Source organism: Osmia bicornis, chromosome 1, assembly GCF_907164935.1.
Source record: "Osmia bicornis bicornis chromosome 1, iOsmBic2.1, whole genome shotgun sequence".
Lineage (NCBI taxonomy): Eukaryota > Metazoa > Arthropoda > Insecta > Hymenoptera > Megachilidae > Osmia > Osmia bicornis.
This window is the reverse complement of record NC_060216.1, coordinates 4,976,489-5,002,348: the sequence shown is the minus strand read 5'-3', so window position 1 is coordinate 5,002,348 and position 25,860 is coordinate 4,976,489. Positions and strand designations below refer to the sequence as shown.

Here is a 25,860-nt window from a genome sequence, read left to right as displayed (position 1 = left end):
TCATGCGAACGAGACATAATGGCTGCGCGCTCGCGCGTTACCCGGTGGTAGGGGCACCTTCCCCTTTAGTGCTTTTTCACTAGACGAAAGGACACTATGACGCATACTGTACTGTACCTGTAGCCATAGCCACTGATGAAAGTGATAAATAGAAAGAGAAACACGAGGTTTATATGTACACTGAGTTGCAATGAACTTGTCGCAGTGAAGTTGGCTCCAGATTTACTGACACATTCACGCCGCGTCGGTGAGTCGATCTCGCCCATCGTCTCACCGACGCGGCTTGAATGTGTCAGTAAATCTGGAGCCAACTTCACTGCGACAAGTTCATTGCAACTCAGTGTACATAAATTAGGAAGATATAAAATTGTATGTATCAATTATTAAAAAATGGAAGAAGATAGTCAAAAAATAGACGGAGCTGAGGAAAATGCAAACGAAGTAACTTGGAAGGATTTAGTAAGCTCAAATATCTATACTCGAATAATGTAACCTAGACATAACAAGTTCCTTATGTTTCTCTTTTAATGTTTATAGAATGGTTGTAACTTAATAATACGAATTTGTAATGAAAAAGATTCTTTTATAAAATGACGATAAATTAATTAAATTTTATATATATGTTAATATACTAACAGTTTATTTGAATGATTAGGTTATAACTCATAACCTAATACATGTAATAGTAAAATAATTTCTGAATTTTATAAACAAATTTAATTAGTAGGCAATATTTTCGAATTTCATATTTAGTATTTAATATATATCTATACTAAATATATTAAAAAATAAGATAACCTGTAATTGGAGTTTATGAAAATGTTTATAGGGAATTGTAGATGTATTATGCACAGCCTGTGAAGATTTAAAATGGAAATCACCTACAAAAATTCAACGTGAATCTATTCCATTATCGCTACAAGGTAAATTTAATAAAAATGTATGTATTGTAATATTTAAATAACTAATAAATTTTCTAATCAAAATTTAATATAATGTTTATTAGGTAAAGATATAATAGGATTGGCAGAAACTGGTTCTGGAAAAACTGCTGCTTTTGCACTGCCTATATTGCAAGCATTATTAGAAAGTCCTCAAAGATACTTTGCTTTAATTCTAACACCTACCAGAGAGTTAGCATTTCAAATATCAGAACAGTTTGAAGCTTTAGGTAATAAATACTATTATCGCATATTCTTTAATTAATTATTCAACAATTCTTTAATTAATATGCATAATCTTATAATTTAGGCTCAAGTATTGGTGTAAAATGTGCAGTAATAGTAGGTGGAATGGATATGATGTCCCAAGCATTAATATTGGCAAAGAAACCTCATATTTTAATCGCCACTCCTGGGAGATTAATCGATCATTTAGAAAATACAAAGGGCTTCAATTTACGTTCTTTAAAATTTTTGGTAATAATTCTTTGTTTATTATAATTAAAGAAATCAGTATATTTATTATTTGAATGTTATAAGGTCATGGATGAAGCAGATCGAATTTTGAACATGGATTTCGAAGTCGAGGTGGACAAAATTCTAAGAGTAATTCCTCGGGAAAGAAGAACGTTATTGTTCTCGGCAACAATGACTAAAAAGGTTCAAAAATTACAACGAGCGTCTTTGCGAAATCCCGTTAAAGTGGAAGTTTCAACAAAGTATCAAACTGTTGAGAAATTACAACAATATTACATATTTATTCCAGTTAAATTTAAGGTTTAAATAATTCTTTGAATTTTTAATTTTCATAAAATTTTTCGTTTTATAATGAATTCTTACATTTTAGGATGTCTATCTTGTACATATCTTAAATGAACTAGCAGGTAACAGTTTTATGATTTTTTGTGCTACTTGTAATAATACAGTTAGAACTGCTCTTCTTTTACGAAACTTGGGTTTCACCGCTGTCCCGTTACATGGACAAATGTCGCAAAATAAAAGAATAGCTGCTCTTACTAAATTCAAGGCAAAAAATCGATCTATACTTATTTCTACGGACGTTGCCAGCAGGTAAATGTCGTATATTCTTCAGTGCATTCAATTACAAAAATATTGCTTCTAATCTGTCACATTTTTCTTTTCTTTTCTAGAGGTCTTGATATTCCTCATGTAGATATTGTAATAAATTTTGATATACCTACGCACAGTAAAGACTATATACACAGAGTTGGACGTACCGCACGTGCAGGTCGTTCTGGTCGTTCCATTACATTTGTAACACAGTATGACGTAGAGTTATATCAAAGAATAGAACAATTGATATCAAAGCAATTACCCTTGTATCCTACGCAAGAAGAGGAAGTAATGGTACTTCAAGAAAGAGTAGCCGAAGTGCAACGTATTGTAAAAATGGTAAATCTAATTTCTTCCCATTTGATTCAGTTATTCGTATAAACAACGAAAGAATATAAAATAACGTTATTATATTGTTTCAGGAACTGAAAGATATTGAAGACAACAAAAAGTCAGGCAAAAGAAAGAAATATCAAGGCGATAACGAAGACGATGATACAGAACAATCCATGGGAGTAAGGAAAAGGATAAAGGGGAAAAGCAGAGGAAAAGGAAGAAAGGGTTAAATAGTTCCACCACTTTAACCACCACGTTTACTCTTCCTTAATAAATAATGGAAACGCAAAATGGTATCTGTTTTTATTTTCATTGTTATTCGTTTTATTTATAAATCAGACCACCATTCCCCTCATATATGTTCATTTCAAACTCACACTTTGTATTAAAATCCTTAAGTAACTGTCAATTTACAAAACCACATTTTACTCCCTTTTGCAACTTTTTAAATATCTATCTTTTATAAAATGACGAGAATGGATCTCTTTAATGATAACCGCCGTATGAATTTATCACTATGTGACTAATGAAACTAATTGGTTATCGAGCTTTCCAAAGAAAAACCTAAATACTTTTATGTAAACACAGTAAAATAAAAATAATCACTTATTATCGAAAAAAAATCAATATATTGTAATAATCATTTTAAATTTTTGAGTAACGAACATCTTCACCCAAACGGGAGCAATATAAAGCATGTAATTAAAAATCACAATCCTTTAACCATTATCATTTGTAATATGCATCACTATTTGTTGATATTAAAAAAACAAAAAATCAAAGACAACTTCCTAAGCTGCACAACCAATTCAGTTTTCTACTTGCACGCTTCTACCTAAATTACAAAGCAGAATCTTGTTTATTAGAAAATGCAAGACAAAGATTAGCATTTAATATATTGAAAGAGCGGTAAAACATTGTAACAAATATAAAAGTGTTATATACAGCACACCGTTGTAAAATTTGTTAAATTTTTCTCTTCAAACCTCTATAGAAATCAGAAATTATCATTGTACAAGTTCTCATAGTACAAAATATCCTGGAACGGTACTGTTCCTCTTTAACTTTATGATTATAATGCAACATCTAAAGTCTACGATACTATTCAACTGTATAAAGTAGCAACAAATTCTTATGTTATTTTCCTGCGTATAATATTGAATGTTTGCATCATTTTTTTCTTTTAATAAGTATATCAGATATTGCGAAACGGATCACGTGAAACGTGCACTAGAGAATAATGTAGTGCTGCATAAAGTGAAAAGTGTTTAAGTTGTGTATCTCTAGCTCCTTGTTGCAAGTTAAAACTGTAAATCTTATTGACCTAACTTTTGTGAATATTATTATCAACAAGCATGACACATTCGATACGTGTTAACGTATTGAACACCATTAAAAAATCATTAGTATCGGATGGTGCATAACTCTGTTGCAAAGTTTCTGTCGAACGTGTTAAGAACAATGAAGTCTGAAGCACATTTGCGAACTTGTAAATCAACATTTACTGCAACATCTTTCGCTCTCGAAGAAATACGATCATCTCGACACAAATATTGCCTCTAAATGAAATTGTATAAAAGATCTTGGCTAGGTGCTATCATGCAAATATAGAGGTTGCCGCAAAATCTGATTATAACCGGAGTATCTGTTTAAAATACATCTACTCTTTGTTCACTAATTGTAAGTTAATCACCATCCTAACGCTAAGTCAATTGGATGAGAAATCTCAACGTTTCTTTATTACTACTGGATGCAATATGCCTAATCTCGTTGTCGAAGGCTTTTTGTAATGACGAATAGCGCGTGCAAGCGATCACTTCAGTCTCTGAAGCAAAACTTTGTCTGAAATTATTTATTCCAAATGCCGATACTGCCAGACATCATTTCGTTGGAAACATCTCGTCGATTAAAGAAATAGAGAAATATACATGTATGTACATATCAAATTGCTTAAATTATTTCTTCTTTTACTTCTTACCAGAGATGTTCCCCCTTTTAGTAGCACCGACAATTTATAATAAATAAGTTCGTACAATATGGCTCTATCTCTCATTCGCTCTCTCTTTCTCTCGCATTTGTCTTTTTAATAATTCATAAATACATATGCACAATGATTATCACGAGTCGCCGTTTGACGAACACAGTACGTTGCGCGTAAAGATTGCTAAAACGAAAAAGAGGAAAAAAAAAGAAGAAAAAAAAACGGATTAAACCACAACTTGAGAATCGACAAGAAATACAAGAGGAAAGTAGCTAATATGCGCTACTTTGAATAACACGTGTTTAACGTGTTTTTCAACTTTAAAGACGAGCTTGAGCCTCATGTTTTACAACGTCAGAACATATCTATAAGTAACCTGGTCGTGGGCAGAAAAATCTAATGGATGGAATGTTCTGAATGCAAGGTGTTAAAGACGTGTCAGATGTGACAAAAATTGAAACAACTTAGGTTTCATTTAAATGAGAAATAAAATATATTCCATAATATTATTATTCACTATTTCTACACATTCTGTACAGTAATTCAATTTAAGGGTTTTATACCTCAATATACTTTATACAAAAAGGCTACTTATAATCTAACATTAAGACATACCATAGCATGAGCGCCCTCCACCTTACCGCCAAACGGCAGATGGGCCGCACGCATGTTTGTACTGGTATTACGGAGTCAGTCGCCAGCGAGTATAACTTCTTCCTCTTATATCACACACCACACACTAAAATGTTAAACGTGTGTCTCTGGTGCCTTTCATATCATCATTTTTTATGTATAATTACAATTTACTGTCCCCGATAAACTTACTCCATTTTTGCTTTATTAATTGCATTTTTGTTTGTTGCGATTGCGCAATTCATTCAAATTCATGTTTCTTTCTGTTTCTCGAAAAGGAATATACAGGGGAGATTACCGTCGCAATGTCAAAATATAATGAAATATTTTCATTGCCTGCCTGGTATACATCAGCTTTTTCTTTCGTTTTTGCTTCATTTAGTGTTTCATTTTTTTTCTGAGATGCTCTTTACCAATAAATAAAATTATATTTTGTGAAAATATAGAATTGTAAAAAATAAAATCTGTCTTTTCGATTTTTCTTTTGATAATACCGGTACAGAAATAGTGCATTTCGGAGACTTCACAAGCAACAGGACTGTTAGTTCAGATCTCTGTCCTCTAAGTACTTGTACTCGAAAGTAAAGCCTTCCTTTTTTCTTTGTCCCCACTTTTCGTAATCAAAATAAATGTAGGTTCCCTGAAACAAAATTGTACACAAATGTCTGTTATACATTAAATTCGTATCATTCGTTTATTTATTTATTTATGTTTCGTCTCTCTTTACATTCATTAAATGCATGTTACTAACCTGTTCATATTCTTCATTAATTACTTTTGGTTCTTCGTGCCTTTGAAACCACATCATATACTTTGTATGAAACCTCCAACTTTGTTTCTTTAGAGCTTTCGCGGCCAAATATTGGCCCTTAGAACCTTCCATGTAATAAAATATGAAGAATAATGTTTCGGTAGAAAGACGTTGGAAGAACTCTACAGTATCGGAGTGGGGAAGTTGGACCTGACAAATACAGTAAATATATGAAAAAATATCAAAAAAAAAAGAAAAATAAATAATAATTACATTACTGTAATGTCTTTAAAAAATATGAACGAGCTAAAATCAAGTAATAACAGAATAATACCTGCTGATAATAAGGAGGCGTTGGACATAGATTTCTTGGTAAATATGATCGTAAACGCTCCGAATCAGACGGATGAGGCATATGATAATAAGCGGCCTCCATCATCTGGAACTGTAGCTGGTGTTCTTTCTGAAGAGGTACCGGTCCGAGCGGCGCAACACCAAGCAAAGGAGGAATGTGTGCTTCCGATGTGGCATTGTTGTTATTATTGTTCGCTTTAGTACTGTCGAAGATGTTTCTATTCGACTCGGACGGTGGTATTTCCAGATCTGCTCGGACAATTACTTGTTGGGCTATAGATTTCAAAGAGGACATGCCATCAGGAAGCTTAGGAATAAGACCATTGGCAGTGGATGGCGCTGGCGAGCAGGAATTTGCAGGCAGAGGTGAAGACCTACTGCTAACTGATGATTGTGGTGATGATGACGGTGGGATCGGCGTAGTCATTTCAGTTTCACTATTGTGATTCTGATTTTGTTGATTGTGCAATACATGTGTCGTTTGTATGGGCGCCGGATTATTGTGCTGCTGCGAGATCGTTTGTGGCACATTTGAGGTAACGCTGGACGTAGATGATGATGACAACAAACCATTTTCACTGCTATGAGCTGCAAATACAGAAAAGAAAAAAAGTTCATGAAATTACTCTACATATAAATATGTTTAATGTACGGTTAAAAAATTACTTACAAGATGTTTTACTAGAGGTAGAATGGATGGCTTGCGAATTACTGTGTGAAGCAGCTACGGTGGCGAAGTTGCCAGCATTGGTTGTAGCGATGTGATTACTTGTAGAACTAGGCGAGCTATGGCTAGGTGTCATGGGAATGGTCTTGCTTGGAGTGCTGCTCGATAATAAATTCGATTTTATGGTGGCAGTGCTTCCCGTGGTTGGAATGCTCGCCTGTGAATTTAGTAGCGGCCTGACTGCTGTAGGTTTCACAGGCTGAAATTCAAGTACAAAGAAAAAATCAATTACATTTCTGGCGGGAAAAAAATATCCGACCGATCGGATGCCTAGTACGAGATTTAAACACAGATCTTATATTTGCCGGGCGATAGTATTAAACTTTTAATAATTCTTCGCTTCGAAATCTGAATAAAACTACACACCTTCGTTTTTTTGTCATTATCTGTAGAACTATCACTTGAATGGTTATGCATTGTGGAACTTAATGGAGGTGATGGTATGGGCGAAGTACCAGAGTTAGTCGAGGTTGGTGTTCCTCCAGTCTCATTACTATTGTTACTATCTGTAGTTGCTGATGAGGGAATACCAACTCCAGACAACTCTACTTCATCGAGACCAATAATATCATCATAAATATATTCATTTTCCTCGAAATCAGGTTCTTGCGAGGACTCGATGTAATACTCTACATCATCTTTTATCCTCTTGATCTGAGGAACAAGGAATAGAAATTAACTCGTTAGAAGGTTCCAATGTACCACCACTATGATAAAATTTTGATGATATTACTCCATTATTCTATCGATATACTTACAGTATTAACTTCAACAGACATATTGTCTAACATACGCAACAATGTTTCCAATTTACGGATATGGTAACGATGTTTATCAAGCTTTGCTTTCAATTCATCCATCCTATCCTGCTTATCTTTATCTAACCTTTTTTTCTTTCCTGCGAGTAACGATTCTATCTCGGATTCAAATGTGTCCAGCTGTATTTAAATTAATTATGGACACATTACTAGTTACACAACAACATTCTTGGGTCTATTTAAGCATCATCTTCCATTTCATACCTGTAGATTTAAAGCATCTATAGAATTTGCGAGCCAATTGCTAACTTCTTCCCTTTCTTTTTGAGCTGGATCAAGTTTCTGAGCTGCCCCTAATCCTTCCTTAGAATACGCTTTCGTTTTTGTTTCTCTTTCCACAACTTTAAACCTTTCCATTTGCTACAAATGAAAAGAATATATTATATTCAATATCTAATACATTATATTTTTGTAAATTTACTTTCTTTATAAAGATATACTCACAGTTTCAATTAACTTCCTGTATTCCAGGAGTGTACTTTTATCCTTAATCTCTCCTGATGCAAGCCAGGTTTTGATCTGATCGCGTAACCTCTGGAGCTTTTTGATTTCCTTCTTAAGGTCTGCCTCATATTTCTCTTTCTGGTTGCTGTTTGTAGCATTATGAACCTTCTGCCAAATGTCCTCAAAGGTCTCCACACCTTCTGTTACTTTTTTAAGGCACCGATCTATTTCACCTAAAATTTAAAACATAAATATAGTCAGTTGTTGTAAATGTACAGAATATAAACAAACGTTACATACTATTAGGATTCATTTAAAATAATGATGAATGAGTATGCCAAAAATGTACATATAAATTAAAAAGTTTATGACAAAAACTGCTCGATCTATTAAAATAAAAAGTAGAATGGAAAATAGAGTAAAACAGAAAATAAATAAATTGATTACAACTAGTATTAGATGAATTGTTTATTTGAATGCTTTTGTTTGGGTTTTCTTTATGCAGCTCGTATAGTAAATCATATCATGCAAAGATTGTTTAGAAATTATTCTACTATATACACAAAACTTAAACTCTATGACTGATCCAATTATAAGAGTAATGGGTGCAATAAAACATGATAAACAATAGTGAGAACATTTTATTTTTCCATTATGCACTTGTTTAAAAACTGTTGATAAAGTAACAAAAAACTACTGGTAATAATACATCTTAATAGATTACTAAGCATCTTATGCTAAGAGGCTTACATTGATAAACGCTTTACATATGCTGTATCTCCTACCACTATATGTGTGTACTATACAAATAAAATGAAGATGTGTTTTACAGGTTATGCTGACAGAAGAAAGCAGCATTAGACTATCATGAATACAATTTACAGTGAAAAGAATAATTTGTATTAAAGAAATGTATGAAAAGTTGAACAGAATGTATCAATCCACCATACCCTGGCAACCTGTACCAACTGTCAGGCAGAGAAGCCTGCATGCTAATAAATAACATGAGTTAAAAATAGGCTGATACTGATTGTAAATACGAGCACTTAGAATGACAGAAAACTACAGAACGCGAAGCAAAATTGAAAGCAAAGTAGCAGTGGTACAGGGCCATAACAAAATTTCTAAATGTAAACATGCTGGAAACATTTTCTCCTCACCTTGCAACTTTCTCGTCGCAGCCATGGCTATGTAAACATGTGATACAATAATTCATGCATAGTCTAGACGTAATGGAAAAAATACGAAACAATTTTTCGGAACAAATAGTCGTTGAACTATTATTCCCTGTATAATATGGGAGGCTCGGCCACAAGATGGCTTCCGTTTTCAAATGACAACGTCCGACCGTCCGTGAACGAGCTGCGTTGGTACTCGCGCTGTTTTCCCGTCAATCTTTTAACCTTAGCAGTGTACAATATACGCTATGTTTGGTCGAAAATTGACAGCACATAAAAATACACAAAAAGTGATAGCATCAACAAATGATATATATGAAATACTAAATAAATGAGATGGTGTATTATGCATTAGCGCATTCACACATTCTACCTAACGCACATACTTAATATGTTCGTGTTCATAAACCAATCGAAATTTGCTTGAACCTTCTGACGCATTCCCAACAATAATTACGGCTTCTTTTACACTGTTTCAAAATCATAAACACGCATATTTAGTTAAAATCTATAATTTAAAAGAAAAAATCATACATATGAATTAACTATTCAAAGTTATTTATAAAATAAAGTAACATTTAATTGAATAAATGATTTAAATTGCTCTTAAGCTGCCTGAAGCTAAAAAAATGTTTTAGGCGGTCTTTTGTAAAACGAATATCGATAGTTCTATGCGTAATGATGATCGATTCTGTTTTGAAATTATATTTCAAACTTTTGTTCAGCGAAAAAATGAAATTATGAATGGAAGCAAAATGGAACATCAATATATTTTTAATGACTTTATTAGAGTATAACATTTATTACACTTATATTTATAAATTTATATAAAATCGCGATAACTTTATGTATTAAATTAAATATAAATAAAACAGTATATTTTTATAACATACGATTCTTTTTATTAAAACAATTCTTTATTCAATTCTTTGTTCTCTATTAAATTTCTTCTTTATAACGCATTGGAAACTGAAAATAAGGTTAAAATTTTCATACATGAGATTTATGGTACGCCATACTAAGAAAACACTTCATTAGCGTATTTTTGGGAGAAATTCATTTCGCACTGATTTACGTGACTATTAGTCTAATGAAAATTCGTATTATGTAATTAATTTTTTTCAAATATGTAAATAAAATGAAATAAAATATTTTTTGGACATTCCCAGCGGCTGGGTCAGGTTAAGATTCGGAGTGGGGATAACACAGGTACTACGCTGGGCGTATATGAGTAGAGGTGGAGAAATATCGGTAATGTTGACTATTGATATTATCGATAATAAATTCCCGGGCTATCGATATTATCGATAATTTTCCGATATTTTTTGAAAAAAAAGTAAGAATATAAGGAGAATTTAGTAAAATACATATGCAACAAACAAAATACAACGTTGTAATATTGTTTAATATCTGTATGTCATTTTATTTTATATTTTTATATATGCCTATGTACCCTGAGTTGCATTGAACTTGTCGCAGTGAAGTTGGCTACAAATTCACTAACACATTCATGCCGCGTCGGTGAATCGATTGAATAGAGCCTTTTGTAATTCCTGTAAGATATCTCTTCATACTTAATTAAATGTATGAAAAAAAATGGAAACAGACTGCTAAAATAAAATAAATAAGAATTAGGAATAACTTGTAATGTACAATTAATAACAAAAAGTAAAATTAGTTACTTACTTAAGTAGAAATGTAATAGAACAAAATATACAACAAAAAATTAATTATTAATCATGAATAAATCACACTTATATATTTCAAGGTTCGTCCGCTGTAGAATAACTGTAACCAAAATTCAATACACTATAACTTGAAAATCCACGTGGCTTTAAAATTAATGATTCTGTATATGTAGAACACGACAAAATATGTTAAATTAAAAATAAAATTGAAATTTCAAATGGTACATTTTGTACAATTTTTGATATATTTATAAGAAATTGTTTTAAAATGAATATTTTATACGTCTTAAAATTCATCAGCAATCCACAAATTTTTGATTTCCAACTATCGAAAATATCGATAGTTTTAGAAGACTATCGATACTCGTTTCGATAGTGTCGACTATCGATAATATCGATAATGCTATCGATAGTTCTCCACCTCTATATATGAGTACGTCCACGAGAGATGCCGTCGTTTCGCGTTTCGAGTTTTTGCACGACAGCCGTGGGCCAAGCAACAGAGCACTCGCGCCCAAGTCGGATCACATTCTCCAAGAAAGATTCAAAGTCTCTTACTGTTTATCACAGATTCGAAATACTAAAAACTTTCTTTCTCTTTGATGGTTTTGGCCTAACCTCTTCTATACGAAACTACATACAGTAGAACATGACGAAAGGTGGCATCACTGGGGACGTGTTGGAAGCACGGACGCAGCCGTGCTCATTGATATGACGCCATTTTACTAACCTTTTCGGCGCGGATCGCGACGATCCACTTAAGGTGCTCCACTTCATATCGTTTCAAGAGCGTTTAATTGTGTCGTTTACATTTTACAAGTCGTGTACGCTCTTTCATAATTTCAAGTGGTTCGTTCAAGCCGGAGTTTACCGAAAGGTATGCAACCCTCGTCGCACTGGGATCATCCTTGTGTGCAACAAAAGCTTACAGCAACATTCTATTGCTGAAACTTAGTACCACGGTGTCCTGGTTCATTGGTCTTGTTTTGACATTAGTTTCATCATTGTAAACTGATTTTCTGGGAACTTTAAGGCTGAATCACTGTGGAGTGATGGTCACAGCGAAGGGCCTCTTGCATGTCGTACCATGTGCTCAATTTTGTAATACCCTTATCAGAGGTATTATACTAAATGCTTGTTACTTTATCAAGTGTAGTTTAAACATAATGTTTGATCTTCTATAAGTTAATGTCAACACAATGTGTGATGTTTTTACTATGATTTCCAAGTTGTCTTTAAGAGCAAAATCAGATGTTTATATCTTTGAACTTGTAATGTAAGAGTTTGAATCTCATGTGAAATATTGTTTCAAACTTTTATTCGTTACTGTTAACATAGTAGTATTCTAATAAATGATAGAATTTCTTGATTAGTTTAATGTAACAGGTGGCTCTGTGAACACATTAATTGTAATAGTAATTATAGTACTAATGATAATCAATTTTAATGTAATAATGCATTTCCTTTAACTAACATGTTTGACAACTTCAATAGTTGATACAATGCTTAATTAATATTATAATTTTACTTGAAATTATTATAACTAATGCATACTATTGATTAAAATGTATTAATTTGTAGCACAACTATTTCATGATTACAAAATTATGTTTCATTATCTTGATATTTGCTGCAATAGTTATTAACCTAACATTTATTTAATTATTAATCTAACATAAATGTTTTCATTTCGTTAATGTGTATTTTGTATGTTGCAGGTAATACTGCTATAGCCAAACAGTGCTACTATGGAAGATGAAGATGGTGAAAGTAAAGTTATGGATATGTGGAGCATATTGGGAAAACAGCAGCTTAAAGATAATTCTATTGGAAACTCATTGAAGCCTTCAATTGATAATGTGTACACTGATGTAATAGAGGAAGAGAAACAATTATTGCGGTACAATTCTGTTGCAACCAAAGATTCTCAGAGCAAAAATAATAGTACAGGATCAAAAATTGTGTTCAAAGGATTTAAGAAACGGATTTTGGCACAAGCACAAGAAATACAAACAAACACAGCAAAAATTATAGCACAGGAACAGCAGTCGCTGCATTCTAATGTATCACCAAAAAGTAGCAAGGAAAAGAAAGCAGAGATTAAGAGAGGGAAAATAACCGAATATGCCCAATATTTGGGTCTTCAGCCTTCAACAAAGAATAAGTGTACGAAGTGTAACTCATCGTCTAATTTGTGTTCTACATTGAAGCAAAGTTCGTGCACTTGCAACTCTACGATGACGCCAATGCCTAGCACATCGGAATCATCCACGATGCCACCTTCTCCAAATTTTAAAATTACAAGAAAAGTTTATCTTTGTGCAGCCTGTGGCACATACTTTGAAAATTGGAATTTATTTTTACACATGAGGGATATTCACAAACGCCATATATGTTTGTTCTGTCTTGGAATGTTTGGTCAAGCAGAAAGATTGTCGTATCATTTAACCAAAAAACATAGTGTTCCAGAAATGGCGTTCACGTCTGTTGAAGATTTCTATGGTGCTTTTAAAGGATCGTGTTATTTAGTTTGTTGCTCTTGCGAGAAAGTTTTTTCAGAAACGGATAATTTTTATAATCACTTTTGCTCGCCAACGTCCAAACAAGAGGTCACTGCATCCATATGCACACTGTGCAGGCAAACAGGTACGCATGCAAGTACGTGCAGTTTAGCTGTTGACACGAGCAAAGAAGTTAATTCTGTGTTACCGGTTAGTCCACAAGCGAGCGTGATACCAACGCACGTGCTTGACAAAGCTGTAAGTGGTGGAAATAAAACTGTCTCAAGGAAGTTAATAAAAAATCATAGGTCTAAACACATAGAGGATAGTGTGTCGAATCAACAAAAGGCGAACACGCATACGAAAAAGACAAATAATAAAATTGCCGCGTCTCGACCGAACGAAAGTCAACTATCGGATGAAACTTTAAGTAGAGACGAGAATTCTGAAAACGAAGTCACGCATAATGCGATTAAGGATACCGTGTCAGAGACGATAATGGAAGTCTCGAAGTACACTGAAAACTCCTGTGAGGCGAGAGAAGAAACTAATGAAAATGCGGTTTGTCCGAAAAATTCTGAATTACAGCCATCGATTGACACGAACAGCCATAATATGCCATATGATAGCGTAACTGAGACTATTATGGAGGTGTCACGGTGTACAAACAACGTAGAAGATTCAAATACAATTAAGAAAGAGATTACTGGCTCGGTCGATACGTTGGATGTGTCTGATAAAACAGAAGTCGATTGTGATAAAATAAGCAAACAGAATACAGAAACACCGGGTTCAAACGAGAAAACTGATATTACAGTAAACGAATCAAATTTGATAAATGATGAAGCAGAAGATGTACATAAAGATGAGACATTAGAGACTGAAATGGAAACTAAAAGCGATTCTCCTTCAAGAGTATCAGAAAGCTCTGCCCACAGTCCTGTCAATCGTTCGTTATTTAGTCCTCAACACGAATTACAGGTATCCGATTTACAGTCTAAAGAAGATACTAGCGAGAATGAAAATAAAGAAAATTTAGATGTACCTAACGAATCTCAATCTTCGGTATCGTTCAATGCCGCTGAAACTTCCGATAGAAGCTTAGTTATCAAAATATGTACCAACAAGAACTCTCAGTTTACCGTTACGACTAAAAGCGAGAGTATAGAAAACGATGACGTTAACGAGAAATCCGAGGAAAATAACAACGCGGATAGTTCGGTGGCGGAAGAAAAAGAATCCAGTGTTTCTGAGAAGGATAACAAGGAGAACAACGCCAGCTTTCAAACGCACGACGGAGACAGCGATTCGGACAGTTTCAAATTAGCAGTAGTAGATAGTAATTCGGAAGGAACAGAGGAAGTTGAAGAAGCCAAGGAAGTTAAAAAAGTAGCTGAAGATAAGGTCGAGTCTGACATGAATATTGGAAGCGATGAAAACCAAATAGAAATAACTGAAGAAAAATCAATTGATATTAACGAGAATGGGAATGATGATATCGAGGAACAAGAGAAGGATGTTAATCAAAACGAGGCAGAAAATAGTGTGGAGCTTCAAACGCAGCCAAACGACGGAATAATGTTAGCTGGGGAGGATGTTCCTTGTATCGACCTTAACGTTGATGGTATTTTAGATAGTATAGAGATAGATGATTTATTGAAACGTTGCATAGAGGCAGCCAGTCCCTTCTGTGTCTACTGTAATCACGCACGCCATATAGCAGTTAACGGTAAACAATTAGGATTACATATGCTCGCGGAACACAAGTTTCAACCTCAGCATCCTGCTATAATCATTCAAGCAGAACAGTTCGTCGCCCGAGTGAAGAAGTCCCTGGACGAGTTGGATTCCCAGTTCTTTAATTTAGATTCTTATAGCAGCGAAAACGGTACATACAATGTCCCGAGTGTAAGAACGTACGAGTGTTTTCATTGTAGATTTCATTCTGCCATACACAAGGAACTTTACCTGCATAATAGGAAGATGCATCAAAAGACAATCTTAATCTGTATAATGTGTAAATCGACTTTCTATAGTTATAGCGAATTACTTTGTCACCTGTGCCCCGGAACGTACTCTCCGAACATTAACGTCAAGTACAGGTGTTGTCTGTGCCCCGTGTCGAATCTGCCATCCGCGTTTAGGCTAATGGTTCACTTGCGTAAACGGCATCACGCGTGCGATGTGTGCTTGGAGTCGACTGGGAATCAGCAGCGGTTATCGAACCACGTGTGGAAGCACAAGCTTCATCATTTGTGCTACAGGTGCGGCATCGCGTACAGAAACAAACCGGACATCACGAAACACTTATTCTGGAAGCACGGAACGGAGAGCGTGCTGTGCAAGAAATGCCTGCAGAAAAAGTGGCCGCATATTTATCATTTCTGCATACCACCCACGGCTTTCGTTTGCGAGGAATGCGGGTCCAGCTTCTCGCGAGCGGTCGCCCTGAAGGTGCATAAGAGATTACATTCCGGAGACCAACCGTACGCTTGTAGCGAGTGTTCCGAGCGATTCATATCCCGAAAGCTTTTGACCAAACACGAGAACGCTCATAAAGAACCGCCACCGGTTAGCGCGAGTCTAGCGGACACCACGAGCCAACCACCGATGCTCGACGAAGAAAAATCGGACAAGGAAAAAGCAGTCGTGGCCGACAGCAACTCGGCCGCCTCTGAATCCACCAAAGAGGCGAAGGAACCTGTGAAGAAGGTCGTCGACGTCTACGACCTACCCCCTCTGAATCTTTCTTCCGAAAGTGATACGGATTCCGAGGAAGAGAAAGTCGAAATTAAAGAACCGGAGGCAATCGAGAAGAGCAAACCAACCGAGGAGGATTCCAAAGAGCCTCCCATGGATCAACAAAACGCAGTTTCCTCTGAACCGGCAGCGGACAGCATAGTGGAGGTGGAACAGAACGAGGAAGAAAAGGAACAAGGGGCGCAGATCATGGACGGTATCTGGGACAATTTTAAGTCCTACACAGCCAGCTTGGAGATGAAGGACTCTGGGAACAATTTCATCAAGGAACCAGAGCAAGAACCAGAGCCAGAAACTGACGTCGCATTCCTTAGGAGTATAGTGTTAGCTGACCACGATTACTGCGTGGTATGGTCTGACAAGGAGAAAGAGAAGCAACCAGAGGCGAAATTAAATGAGAAAGAGGAAGTGACTCCGAGCGGGGACCAAGATTATTTAAACAAAGCGCAGAAAAATCCGGCCGAGAACAATGGAATGCAAAGCGTCAGCGAGGAGGATCCGAATAAGAAGAAGGCGAAGAGTCCTAAGAAGAAGAAACAAAACGGAAGTACCTCGTCCAGTGATTCGTCTAGCGACAGCGATTCGAGCAGTTGTTCTTGTGGTACCAATTGCAGCTGTAGTAGCTCTTCTTCGGGTAGTTCTTCCAGTTCTAGCAGTAGCTCCGATTCGGACAGTTCCACGTCAGAGAATTCTCCAAAGAAACGCAAGGAACGGAAGAAAGATAAAGACGGCGCGCAGGAGTTGGAGGCTGGACGCTTGGACCAGGAGAACAAGGAAGCTTCAGCGGAGATGGAGAACGGTGGAGGAGCCGCGGCAGAGCCAGTTTGTCTGCCACAGCTTCTGCTAAGAGAGTCCGACCTGGAGACCGAGGAGACGGAGACGGACGAGGACTTCTACGACGAGCATCCGCAGCAACTGGCGAATAAGTTGCTCGCGGAAAAACGGAACCAGTTGCTGCTTTTGGCGGCGGTGGCTCCGGCGTCCACGGAGTCGGCGATGCCGTTGAACAACGGCTTAACGGACGTCGACACCGCTATCCCATCACCGGACCAGATGTCCACCGCCACGGAGGACCAATCGCAACAGAAGAGGAAAGTGAAGACGAAGAAGCGAAAGAAGGGCGAGAGAGCGAAACAGCGGAACGTGGCACCACCAGTCGAGTCTATAAAACTAAACATTCCTAAAGCGTTTTACCAAAAGAACCCCAGTTACCCGGCTTCGTCGCCGACGCTGATGCAGCAGACGATGCCTCTGGGCTCGACGAACGACGCGCACCTGGCGAACGCGTCCGTCGAGTCTCAGGCAGTCGGTATGACCAGTCAGAACATCGGTGGCAGCGGTTCGGAGCCAGAGAACAAGCGTTCGTCGAAGCGGAAACGGGTACCGAAACGATTCTACGGCGACTCCAGCGACGACGAGGTGGAGAAGCAACCGGTGACGAAGTGGAGGAAGGCGGAGACGCCTACGTTCGCGATCACACCGAGCATTAAGACGTTGCCCGCGAGGCTGACCTTCGGGGGCAAGTCCGTGGCGTACAGGCCGCCGATACAGGAGAGCCAGCCGGAGAACCTCGGACTCGCTACGGCTTCCGCCACCGACTCGGAGGAACCGGCCGAGAGCAGCAGCGAGTCTAGCGACTCCGAGGTAGAGGCTAGCCAACAGATGCAAACGCATCTGGCGGAGAGTAACACGACGGTAGCGGAACGGCCGGTTAATCTCTATTGTTACTGTCAGTGCCCGTACGACGAAGTGTCGGAGATGATCGCCTGCGACGCCGAAGACTGTCGCATCGAGTGGTTTCATTTCGAGTGCGTCGGCATCATGGTGCCACCGAAAGGTAAATGGTATTGTCCGGACTGTCGAAAGAAGCACGGAATCGTGCAGAACAGCGAGGACTACTTTGACTGATAGCAGCGGATGGTGTCCGCCTATTGAATTTGCTGTGTAGGCATACTTCAAAATGAACGTTCGATTCTCTCTCCCTCTTTGTTTCTCTGGCTAGTTATCTTCTGAATAATTACATTTATTAATAAACGATACGGTGCAAGTGAAATGCAGTTTTCGTTTTATCGTTCAGTCTTGGAATAAAGAGTCTATTTAAATATTTTTATTAAAACTGTAATATTAATACTTGACTATCGTAATTTTCTTTACGTGAAACGATATTCATTTTAACTATTTAAGTTTCTTGTAATTTTTCAGTTTAGTCAGAGTTAAAGCAGTATTCGAATGTTTTAGATTTTTATTGCGTCTTTAGCAGAGTAAATCTAGAGTTAAAATTGTTCAAGTGGTCAAGTGATTGTTAGTTAATTTAAAATATTGCAAACTGTTTGTTTTTATTTGCATGAAAAATGATATATTCTCTTTAAAATCGCACCGGCAATTATACTTGTTACATGTTATACGAAAAAGAAAAAGGGAGGGAGAGAGAATTAATCGATCATCAAATTCCCAGCGTTTCCTTTCTTTTTTTCTTGGTAAACAAAACGAATCAATCATACGCTGTTCCATGTTAATATTTTTCTTAAGTCGATACGAGAACGGTAAACATTTGTATATAACTTGTAAATACGCCTTAGAGTTTATAACAATGAAGTAAGGTTTTTTGTGTACATTTGTTTGTACTTCTTTTAAAGGACGAAGAGAAAAGTGCGCGGTGTATAAATTGATTAGTGGTAGCCGATAGGCAAGCATAGCGTTCTAGAAGCGAAATCTAGGCTGCGTCGTAGAGCGAGATATTGTTCAAGCCTAGCACCAGAGGGGAGGGCTGTGTTTTTATCAATTCGAAATCTTGAAATCGGGATATCGCGGCTGATACAACTGTCGGCACTGCTGGCGGTGTCTGTGCCCCCATTCGATGATCGTAACCCTTCGATGATCACTGCTTTTAATACATTGACTGCCATACGAGGAGGGATCATTGGCGACCATTATTTTCGATTAAGTGGCAAACCATTTTAGCAGATACTCATAAATTCAGTCTCTTTACCAGTACGCAAAAATGATTGCAAAAGATAAGTATAGAGAAAAATTGTAAATACCATTAATAATAATTATTCATCTTCTACAGTGGCAGTCAACGTATTAATTGTCTGGAAACGTGTGACATATATTCCCCAAGCTTTCCTAGCAGTTTTGTTCTTCTTACCTGATCTGTTCTTTTTTAACATATGAACCTTCCAAATTTTTTATAATTTCACGCGTTGAATTTCTGTTTCTCCCAGTTCCTCTACTTTTTTACCGCTTTGTTTTAAGAGTAATCGACGAGTTAACCAGCAGGTCTTTTATCGTTTTCTTTTTTCTAGTCTAGTTCTCTTGCTCTAGTTTGTTCGTGGCTGCTTTATCGCCAATTGAAGATTATAGATCCTGTTGAAATTGCGCTAAATTCTCTCTAGCCAGTCAACGTTATACTTGCCAAGATTTCGATGTGATATTTAGCGAACAAAATATCAAATAAAACGATATTCCATCGCGAATTTTGTTGTTTTTTGTTTTCGTTTATCGTTGGACGATAGTCGACTGCTGCTGAGCTCGTACAAACCATTGGCTGAAACATTGAAGTTTATTTTAAAATAATCCAAAGAGTAAAAAGTCGAGTATTTATGAGAATTATTTTTAAACAAATTTTCAAATTAATATTTTCCTTTCTTTTTACGCTTCAAGAAACGAAACGGATAAATACGTTAGTGTTCGTACATGTTTAATAGAACTCGCAAGTACATTATAACGATAATAATAATTAATGATAATGATAATAACGATAATAATATTAATAATAATAATAATAATAATAATCGACATTAACGTGCCAGCAATGCAAGTAATGACACAGATTACTTAATCATCGTCAGCCCTCGTTTCCTCCGGCGACTCGATACCCATGATGTCCGTGATAAAATCTTTGTAAGATATTCTCTGTATTATAAAACAATAATACATTACTTTCGGCGAGCCTAAAAACGATTAATCTTCTTTTTCATTTATTCGCACTCTGATAGTGTTTTTCCCTGGTGTTAATATTTATGATAGGTGTTTTTCTGTAAATTTTCTTAGAAAATCTGAATATCCAATATTAAAAAAATATCATACTCAGAACTTTCAGTCACGATTCACATCCAGAAATATGAATCGATTCATATAATAAATTTAATAAATTTGTAAATAATTTATTGTAATTTAATAGCTTTTGGAATTATTTTAGGAAAAAAGGACATGTTGTTCTTTTATTTACTAAAATTTAAAAATAAAAAAGGTGATAGTTACTTCTGGTAAAAACGTAAACTCCACCGACGGAGATCGTGTATCCTTATCTCGATAAAACAAATCCTCCAAATGCTCATCAGAGTTTATCAAAAATGTCAAATATACGAATGCTTCGTGAGATGTCAACGGTTCTCCTAAAACAAAAAGTTACACGTGTTTTTCAAAACAATTAGAGGCCAAGATTTTTCTACAGATACATATAAACTGACCAAAAAGATTGTCAGTGTCTTTCAGCATTCCTTCAGGGCCTTCACCAAACAGTATTTTTACAAATCTGTCTCGAGTCATTACTGGGTTCTCCTCTTTCAGCGATACTCTTCGATGTGGGTTTGAAAAAATCTGAAAAGCTTCCTGTAACTGATGCATAGAAATTCCAAATGCTGGCCGATGATTTATATAAAGTTTCACATACTGCTCGAATGTAACCTCCTCAACTAGTTGACCAGTGTCAGCATAATTTCTGTAAGAAATCTCCCCCATAAAAATCTCTATCTGGAACATTAATATAGAATTTTAGGACATAGTTAGGAAATAATTTGGTATTGAATAGAATATTTGTCACTTCTTCGTTGCTGGGATAATATCCAACGGCACGCATAAGATTTGTTATCTGTTTAATGGAAATCGTTTCGGATACTGTTCTGATGGCTATCGTGTTTTCTCCTTGCTGCAAGATTTGAGCGTAATAAAAGAAATCTCTCATTTCATTAATAAACCATCCTGTTTTGCCACCTTGAATAAGGCAGTAATATGGATTAAGGCTTTCACCCCCTAAACGTGCTAACACATCAACAGATCTAAGCAAAAATAACATTTATTTTACATTCCTCAGAATTTTTTGTTTCAATCATAAATAATTATAACGTTTACCTGCATTTTATTTTCCACATCAACACGCAGTGATCGTTGTGACCGGAAGTGAACAATATGTTACCATCCGAGTTAATAGAAATATTAGTAACCTATTGAAATTGAACAGATAAATTCTTCTAAAGCTCTATCAATATATTCTATAAAGGGTATAGCCGGATAAGATGGTCAAAAGTGCCCCCAAACCAAATTCGACTTGCTATGAACCATTCGATAGGTGATAAAAAAAAACCAGTCTGTGCCAAGTTTCAACCCTGTATCTCATCTGGGAGGGTAGTTACGGGTAAAAATGTGATTGCGAGGTTTTTGGCCAATTTCTCCTATTTAATGACATTCGAAAATTCTGAAAAAAAATCAGAGACATTTCTACTTATGAGGCACATATTACAGAATTTTTTCAGATTTTTATATTGAAAACTGAAGCCGTGAAAAATCAAAAACGTCGAAAAATCCTGAAAAATGGCGATTTTGTATTGAAGGAGATGAGGTCCTACGATCGTATTTTGTTTATAAGTGTATATTATTGATACTATTATCCTCAATTTTTTTCAGATTTTTGGCAGAAGTGTAATATGTGCCTCACAAGTAGAAATGTCTCTGATTTTTTTCAGAATTTTCGAATGTCATTAAATAGGAGAAATTGGCCAAAAACCTCGCAATCACATTTTTACCGGTAACTACCCTCCCGGATGAGATACAGGGTTGAAATTTGGTACAGACTGGTTTTTTTTTTTATCACCTATCGAATGGTTCATAGCAAGTCGAATTTGGTTTGGGGGCACTTTTGACCATCTTATCCGGCTATACCCTTTAAATAGAAATACATGCACTTTTGTACCTTACGTGGGTGGCCTATCATTCCCAAAATCTTATAAGGATTACCATCAAAAGGATATATTTGAAGACCGATTTCCTTTTCAGTCGCAAATATTATGTACCCTCCACCCTTAAGCTCCATACCAGGTATTACCTGAAAATATGAAATTTTTTTATTAGAAAGCGACTCGAAGAATATTGCTTCTTAGAAGATTCAGCGTTCACAAAAGGGATAACTTGTCTTTTTCGATTAACAAATGAATTTATTGTCTTTGATTACCTTGAGATATCGAACTGGTGTACTAAAAAGCGGACCCAAAAATGTTCCTCGGATCATTTTGGTTTGATCATTCAGTAACCTGTACTTGTACTAATTAATTAAATCTATTAGATGTCTGGGTAAAGATATTAGTCGCTTAGAATTCGATGACGATTACCTCAGAATTAGAGATCATTAAAAATTTTTCAATACCCAACTCAGGATACCATGCAAGGCAAAGGGGAATGGCAGTATACTCAATTTGATAGATTTCAGCTATCAATAAACCAGGATCAGGATATGGTCCACTTGAAAATACAAAATGTCATCTTACAAACCTAAATTGTTGAGAAAAATTGTTTTCCATACCTATCTTCAAGATTGTACTCGATCAGATTCTTATCTTCCCCCAATGAAAACAATCGAGGTACGACACTGTTACAGGTAGCTGGTCCAAAAAGTAGATCCCTTATTACTCCATTATGAACACGATATTTTCCGAGGAAATTCCACAGATAATTTCCAAAAAATAGTTGACGATTTCTTTTGAATACTGCTATTACCTGTGTGTTATCCTGGGCGGAATCAAAAGAATTTATATACATTTCGAACCTCGAGGATAAAAATGAGAAAAGAATTAGTTTATTCTGAGAATTTCACCGAATAAGCCATATATTCGGCGCATTCTGTAAAAATTAATTTATGTATTGATTCTGTGGAATGCTTGTAAGGGATTTCATCAAGAGGATCTAGAGTAATGGGGTGCAACATCCATAATACTCCATTTTCAAGGCCACACGCGAGCATGTCACCTGAATCAAATGTTTTATATATTTTTAAACACATTTATTTATTGACAATGATTCAATTATACTGGAGAAAATGAATCCTTGCCTGCTGGTGAATATTTTAGCACCGTAATCGCAGTTAATTTTTCGTTGTTCTGGGGGCACGTAGAATAAACAATGTGACCGCATTTCACTTGATGTTCAATCAACAAGTTCAAATCTGGAAGAGGAGGAGTCTTCCGGCGTAGAATAACTTTGCGCTTCTTGTAATCATATAAACACAGTAAGCCGTGAGCATTTCCGGTGACTATGAAATCACTTGTAATAAAAAAACAAATCAGTATTAAGCTATAGCAAAAGAGCTATTATTTATAACTAATAAGAAACTTATAAAAACCTTCGCGGATGAGCATCCAAACTGGTAATCAGTCCACCCGTGTCTTGAAAGATAAATTTGCATTTCAGTGAGGGTATGTCAATTAATGCAATTGATCCATTTAACGAACCTTTAAACAATATTACCAGTTTTAAGAATATATAAATTAATAATAGAAAGTAGATTTTAGTGAAATATAAAAAATGATATTGCTTACTGACAATGAAATTGTCAGTGTAAAAAAGAGAACTTTCAAGAGTAGTATCTATAGGCCCAATAGATTTCGTAAAATTTTCTTTGTCTCTATTGTGATTTCTAAGCATAGGTTCCAAATTGACAGTCGCGGAAGATTCAACTTCCTCCAAGATTAGTGATTCGATTTTTTTTAAATATCCAATCTTCTCATCGCAGAGAGAGTCTTCTAGTTTACTTTCTGAATGTCCTTCAAACTCTCCTTCATATTCTACACTGTCTTCTTCACTGAATTCAACTGCAAGAAATATCTCATAATATTTTTTAAAAATAAACGAAAATGTTTCGATGGACTTACGTTCAGATTCACTGACTACGGGCACAGGAGCTAATAACGAGGTTCTTAGTTCAAAGCTGATCGACTGTATACAATCTAAATAAGAATTTTGGCACGCATAAAGTATTTTTAACTCGATATCGTAGAAACAAATTCGGCCCCCCGCTGTGCCAACCACTATCAATCTAAAATAGTAAATTACACGGAATTGTATTCATATTTAATTTAAAAAAAATGGTGAAATACCCATCGTGATGTATTAGTGCGGTGATACTGCATTTATGGAGCCGCACAGATTTAACGTGGCTCCTTTCTGTACCACTGACAATGCTCCAAAGCAAAATATATCCTGTATTCGAATATGTATAATAATCAGATAAAATTAGAAACAAATGTAAGGAGATGCGGATATAAAAATAATACCGTTTGTCGATGACGTTACCACCCGATGTGATTTCGATATGAAACAGGAACAATTAAAGTTTCCATATCGCAGTGCGTTACCAAAGATTTGGGGGTAATAACGCGTCAACTCATTGTTTTCCTAATTCAGAAAAATGTTTTATTTCGTTTTAATGTAAATAAGTACTGTCCACCAATCACAAGAAGTCCCATGAAAATAACGCAATCTGATTGGCGGCGCCCCACCTCAGCTCACACGTGACGTCGACCGTGACGTATGATTGGTCGACGCGGTCACGTCACTAATCAGGCTCGTGTAAAACTAGGGGGTCAGTTGATGTGTGCGTAGTATCTCCTCTTGCCCCTCTGCCGTCCCGCGAGACTTCTTATCATCGGTGAACAGTACCTACCATAAGTAGATTCGTATAGAAAAAATTCATACGAACCCACTTGCAGAATACTACATTAGCATCAGCGGTTAAAACGAATTCTTCCGGAAGATCCTCGTTGAAAGCTATGTCCTTCACTCTGTCACCACTAATTTCAATTAATTCCATAATTCCTAAAAAAAGATTTTGGCGATTATTTCTAAAAAAAATTGATAGGCAATTGAATATAGTGATTAATTAACCATCAGGTTCGTCTTTCCCGTACGTCCACAGCCAGAAATGAACTTTTTGATTTATTTCATTTCCAATGGTAACTACGTATTTAGCATTTGGACTGATCCTTGCTGCGGTCATCTCGTGCTCACCGTGCGGATGAAATAAAGTGCAAATTGGCACACTAAAAATATTTAAATACTATTATTACTGGGGTTGTTTAAAATCTATTGTTGTAATATAATTTTTTAACCCAGTTTCAGTATCCCAAATGACAATCACGGAATCCTTATCAAAATCCCCCGACAGCAGCCATTTCCCGTTTGTGGAAATTGATATCGTCCTCACTTCATTTTGCTGAAAAAAAAACTTGAATTACCTCCCAGAACTGGGATAGGAGCCGAAGAGAGATGATTGGTGAGGTTATTCTGAACAACTTTTTCCTTTGCCAAAATGTTGGTAAAGGCTTCGTTTTCGAGTTATTAACGAAAAACACTGGCCAATCAGAGCGCGCCGTTAGTGCGGGCCGAATCACGAGAGTGTTGGGTATGCTCCGCGCGGTCGTGATCAAGTGCATCGGCACTACGTCGGTATAATAGGATTCGTTGGGCAAAAGTTGTATCGAATAATGAATTAAAAAAAGAAAGAAATAATAGTATCGAATTATTGATTGCTAATGAACAACGAATCCGATTACACCGACGTGGTGCCGATGCACTTGATCACGACCACGGTTTGAACGCAGAGCATACCCAACACTCTCGTGGTT

General features: G+C 36.2%; 4 protein-coding genes across 6 annotated transcripts; 2 read left to right on the top strand and 2 right to left on the bottom strand.

Annotated features, from left to right (window-relative positions):
* The first annotated feature begins 72 nt into the window (after positions 1–72).
* LOC114876915 (probable ATP-dependent RNA helicase DDX47) lies at positions 73–2,978 on the top strand. The gene is made up of 9 exons (XM_046287087.1): positions 73–174; positions 342–459; positions 830–923; positions 1,007–1,171; positions 1,252–1,418; positions 1,482–1,718; positions 1,789–2,012; positions 2,093–2,354; positions 2,438–2,978. The coding sequence occupies exons 2-9, from the start codon at positions 391–393 to the stop codon at positions 2,579–2,581; spliced, it is 1,362 nt and encodes a 453-aa protein (XP_046143043.1). The 5' UTR covers positions 73–174; positions 342–390; the 3' UTR covers positions 2,582–2,978.
* A 1,823-nt stretch (positions 2,979–4,801) lies between these two features.
* Positions 4,802–9,629, bottom strand: LOC114876914 (CCR4-NOT transcription complex subunit 3). The gene is made up of 9 exons (XM_029188842.2): positions 9,220–9,629; positions 8,060–8,292; positions 7,820–7,975; positions 7,556–7,735; positions 7,164–7,451; positions 6,741–6,996; positions 6,051–6,658; positions 5,717–5,926; positions 4,802–5,605 (listed from the first exon to the last, which is right to left on the bottom strand). The coding sequence occupies exons 1-9, from the start codon at positions 9,242–9,244 to the stop codon at positions 5,507–5,509; spliced, it is 2,055 nt and encodes a 684-aa protein (XP_029044675.1). The 5' UTR covers positions 9,245–9,629; the 3' UTR covers positions 4,802–5,506.
* Positions 9,630–11,212: 1,583 nt separating this feature from the next.
* LOC114881045 lies at positions 11,213–19,662 on the top strand. 3 transcript variants are annotated; one of them, XM_029197656.2, is made up of 2 exons: positions 11,213–11,688; positions 12,644–19,662. In XM_029197656.2, the coding sequence occupies exon 2, from the start codon at positions 12,674–12,676 to the stop codon at positions 18,092–18,094; it is 5,421 nt and encodes a 1,806-aa protein (XP_029053489.2). In that variant the 5' UTR covers positions 11,213–11,688; positions 12,644–12,673; the 3' UTR covers positions 18,095–19,662. The 3 variants fall into 3 exon arrangements, with proteins under 3 accessions (XP_029053489.2, XP_029053486.2, XP_029053488.2); XM_029197653.2 differs by having other exon boundaries at positions 11,213–11,802; XM_029197655.2 differs by having other exon boundaries at positions 11,213–12,044.
* LOC114881046 (cilia- and flagella-associated protein 251-like) lies at positions 19,568–25,505 on the bottom strand. Its single transcript, XM_029197657.2, has 19 exons — positions 25,471–25,505; positions 25,121–25,275; positions 24,936–25,051; positions 24,511–24,631; positions 24,334–24,436; positions 24,109–24,272; positions 23,776–24,048; positions 23,580–23,688; positions 23,289–23,500; positions 23,055–23,206; positions 22,764–22,969; positions 22,573–22,702; positions 22,416–22,505; positions 22,158–22,289; positions 21,320–21,411; positions 21,012–21,246; positions 20,659–20,941; positions 20,450–20,583; positions 19,568–19,733 (listed from the first exon to the last, which is right to left on the bottom strand). Exons 2-19 carry the CDS (start codon positions 25,230–25,232, stop codon positions 19,578–19,580), a joined length of 2,820 nt encoding a protein of 939 aa, XP_029053490.2. The 5' UTR covers positions 25,233–25,275; positions 25,471–25,505; the 3' UTR covers positions 19,568–19,577.
* Positions 25,506–25,860: the final 355 nt, after the last annotated feature.

Bases quoted from the DNA above. Each gene is read 5' to 3' on its own strand.
- LOC114876915 (XM_046287087.1), top strand. From the start codon at position 391: ATGGAAGAAGATAGTCAAAAAATAGACGGAGCTGAGGAAAATGCAAAC. The intron at 1,419-1,481 runs GTAATAATTCTT...GAATGTTATAAG, and splicing joins TACGTTCTTTAAAATTTTTG to GTCATGGATGAAGCAGATCG. The intron at 2,013-2,092 runs GTAAATGTCGTA...TTTCTTTTCTAG, and splicing joins TCTACGGACGTTGCCAGCAG to AGGTCTTGATATTCCTCATG.
- LOC114876914 (XM_029188842.2), bottom strand. From the start codon at position 9,244: ATGGCTGCGACGAGAAAGTTGCAAG. The intron at 8,293-9,219 runs GTGAGGAGAAAA...TTTAAATTTTAG, and splicing joins TGCGACGAGAAAGTTGCAAG to GTGAAATAGATCGGTGCCTT. The intron at 7,736-7,819 runs GTATGAAATGGA...ATTTAAATACAG, and splicing joins TAGATGCTTTAAATCTACAG to CTGGACACATTTGAATCCGA.
- LOC114881045 (XM_029197656.2), top strand. From the start codon at position 12,674: ATGGAAGATGAAGATGGTGAAAGTAAAGTTATGGATATGTGGAGCATA.
- LOC114881046 (XM_029197657.2), bottom strand. From the start codon at position 25,232: ATGACCGCAGCAAGGATCAGTCCAAATGCTAAATACGTAGTTACCATT. The intron at 24,437-24,510 runs GTATTATTTTTA...ATTCGAATACAG, and splicing joins GGTAACGTCATCGACAAACG to GATATATTTTGCTTTGGAGC. The intron at 22,290-22,415 runs GTAATCAAAGAC...TCATATTTTCAG, and splicing joins CACCAGTTCGATATCTCAAG to GTAATACCTGGTATGGAGCT.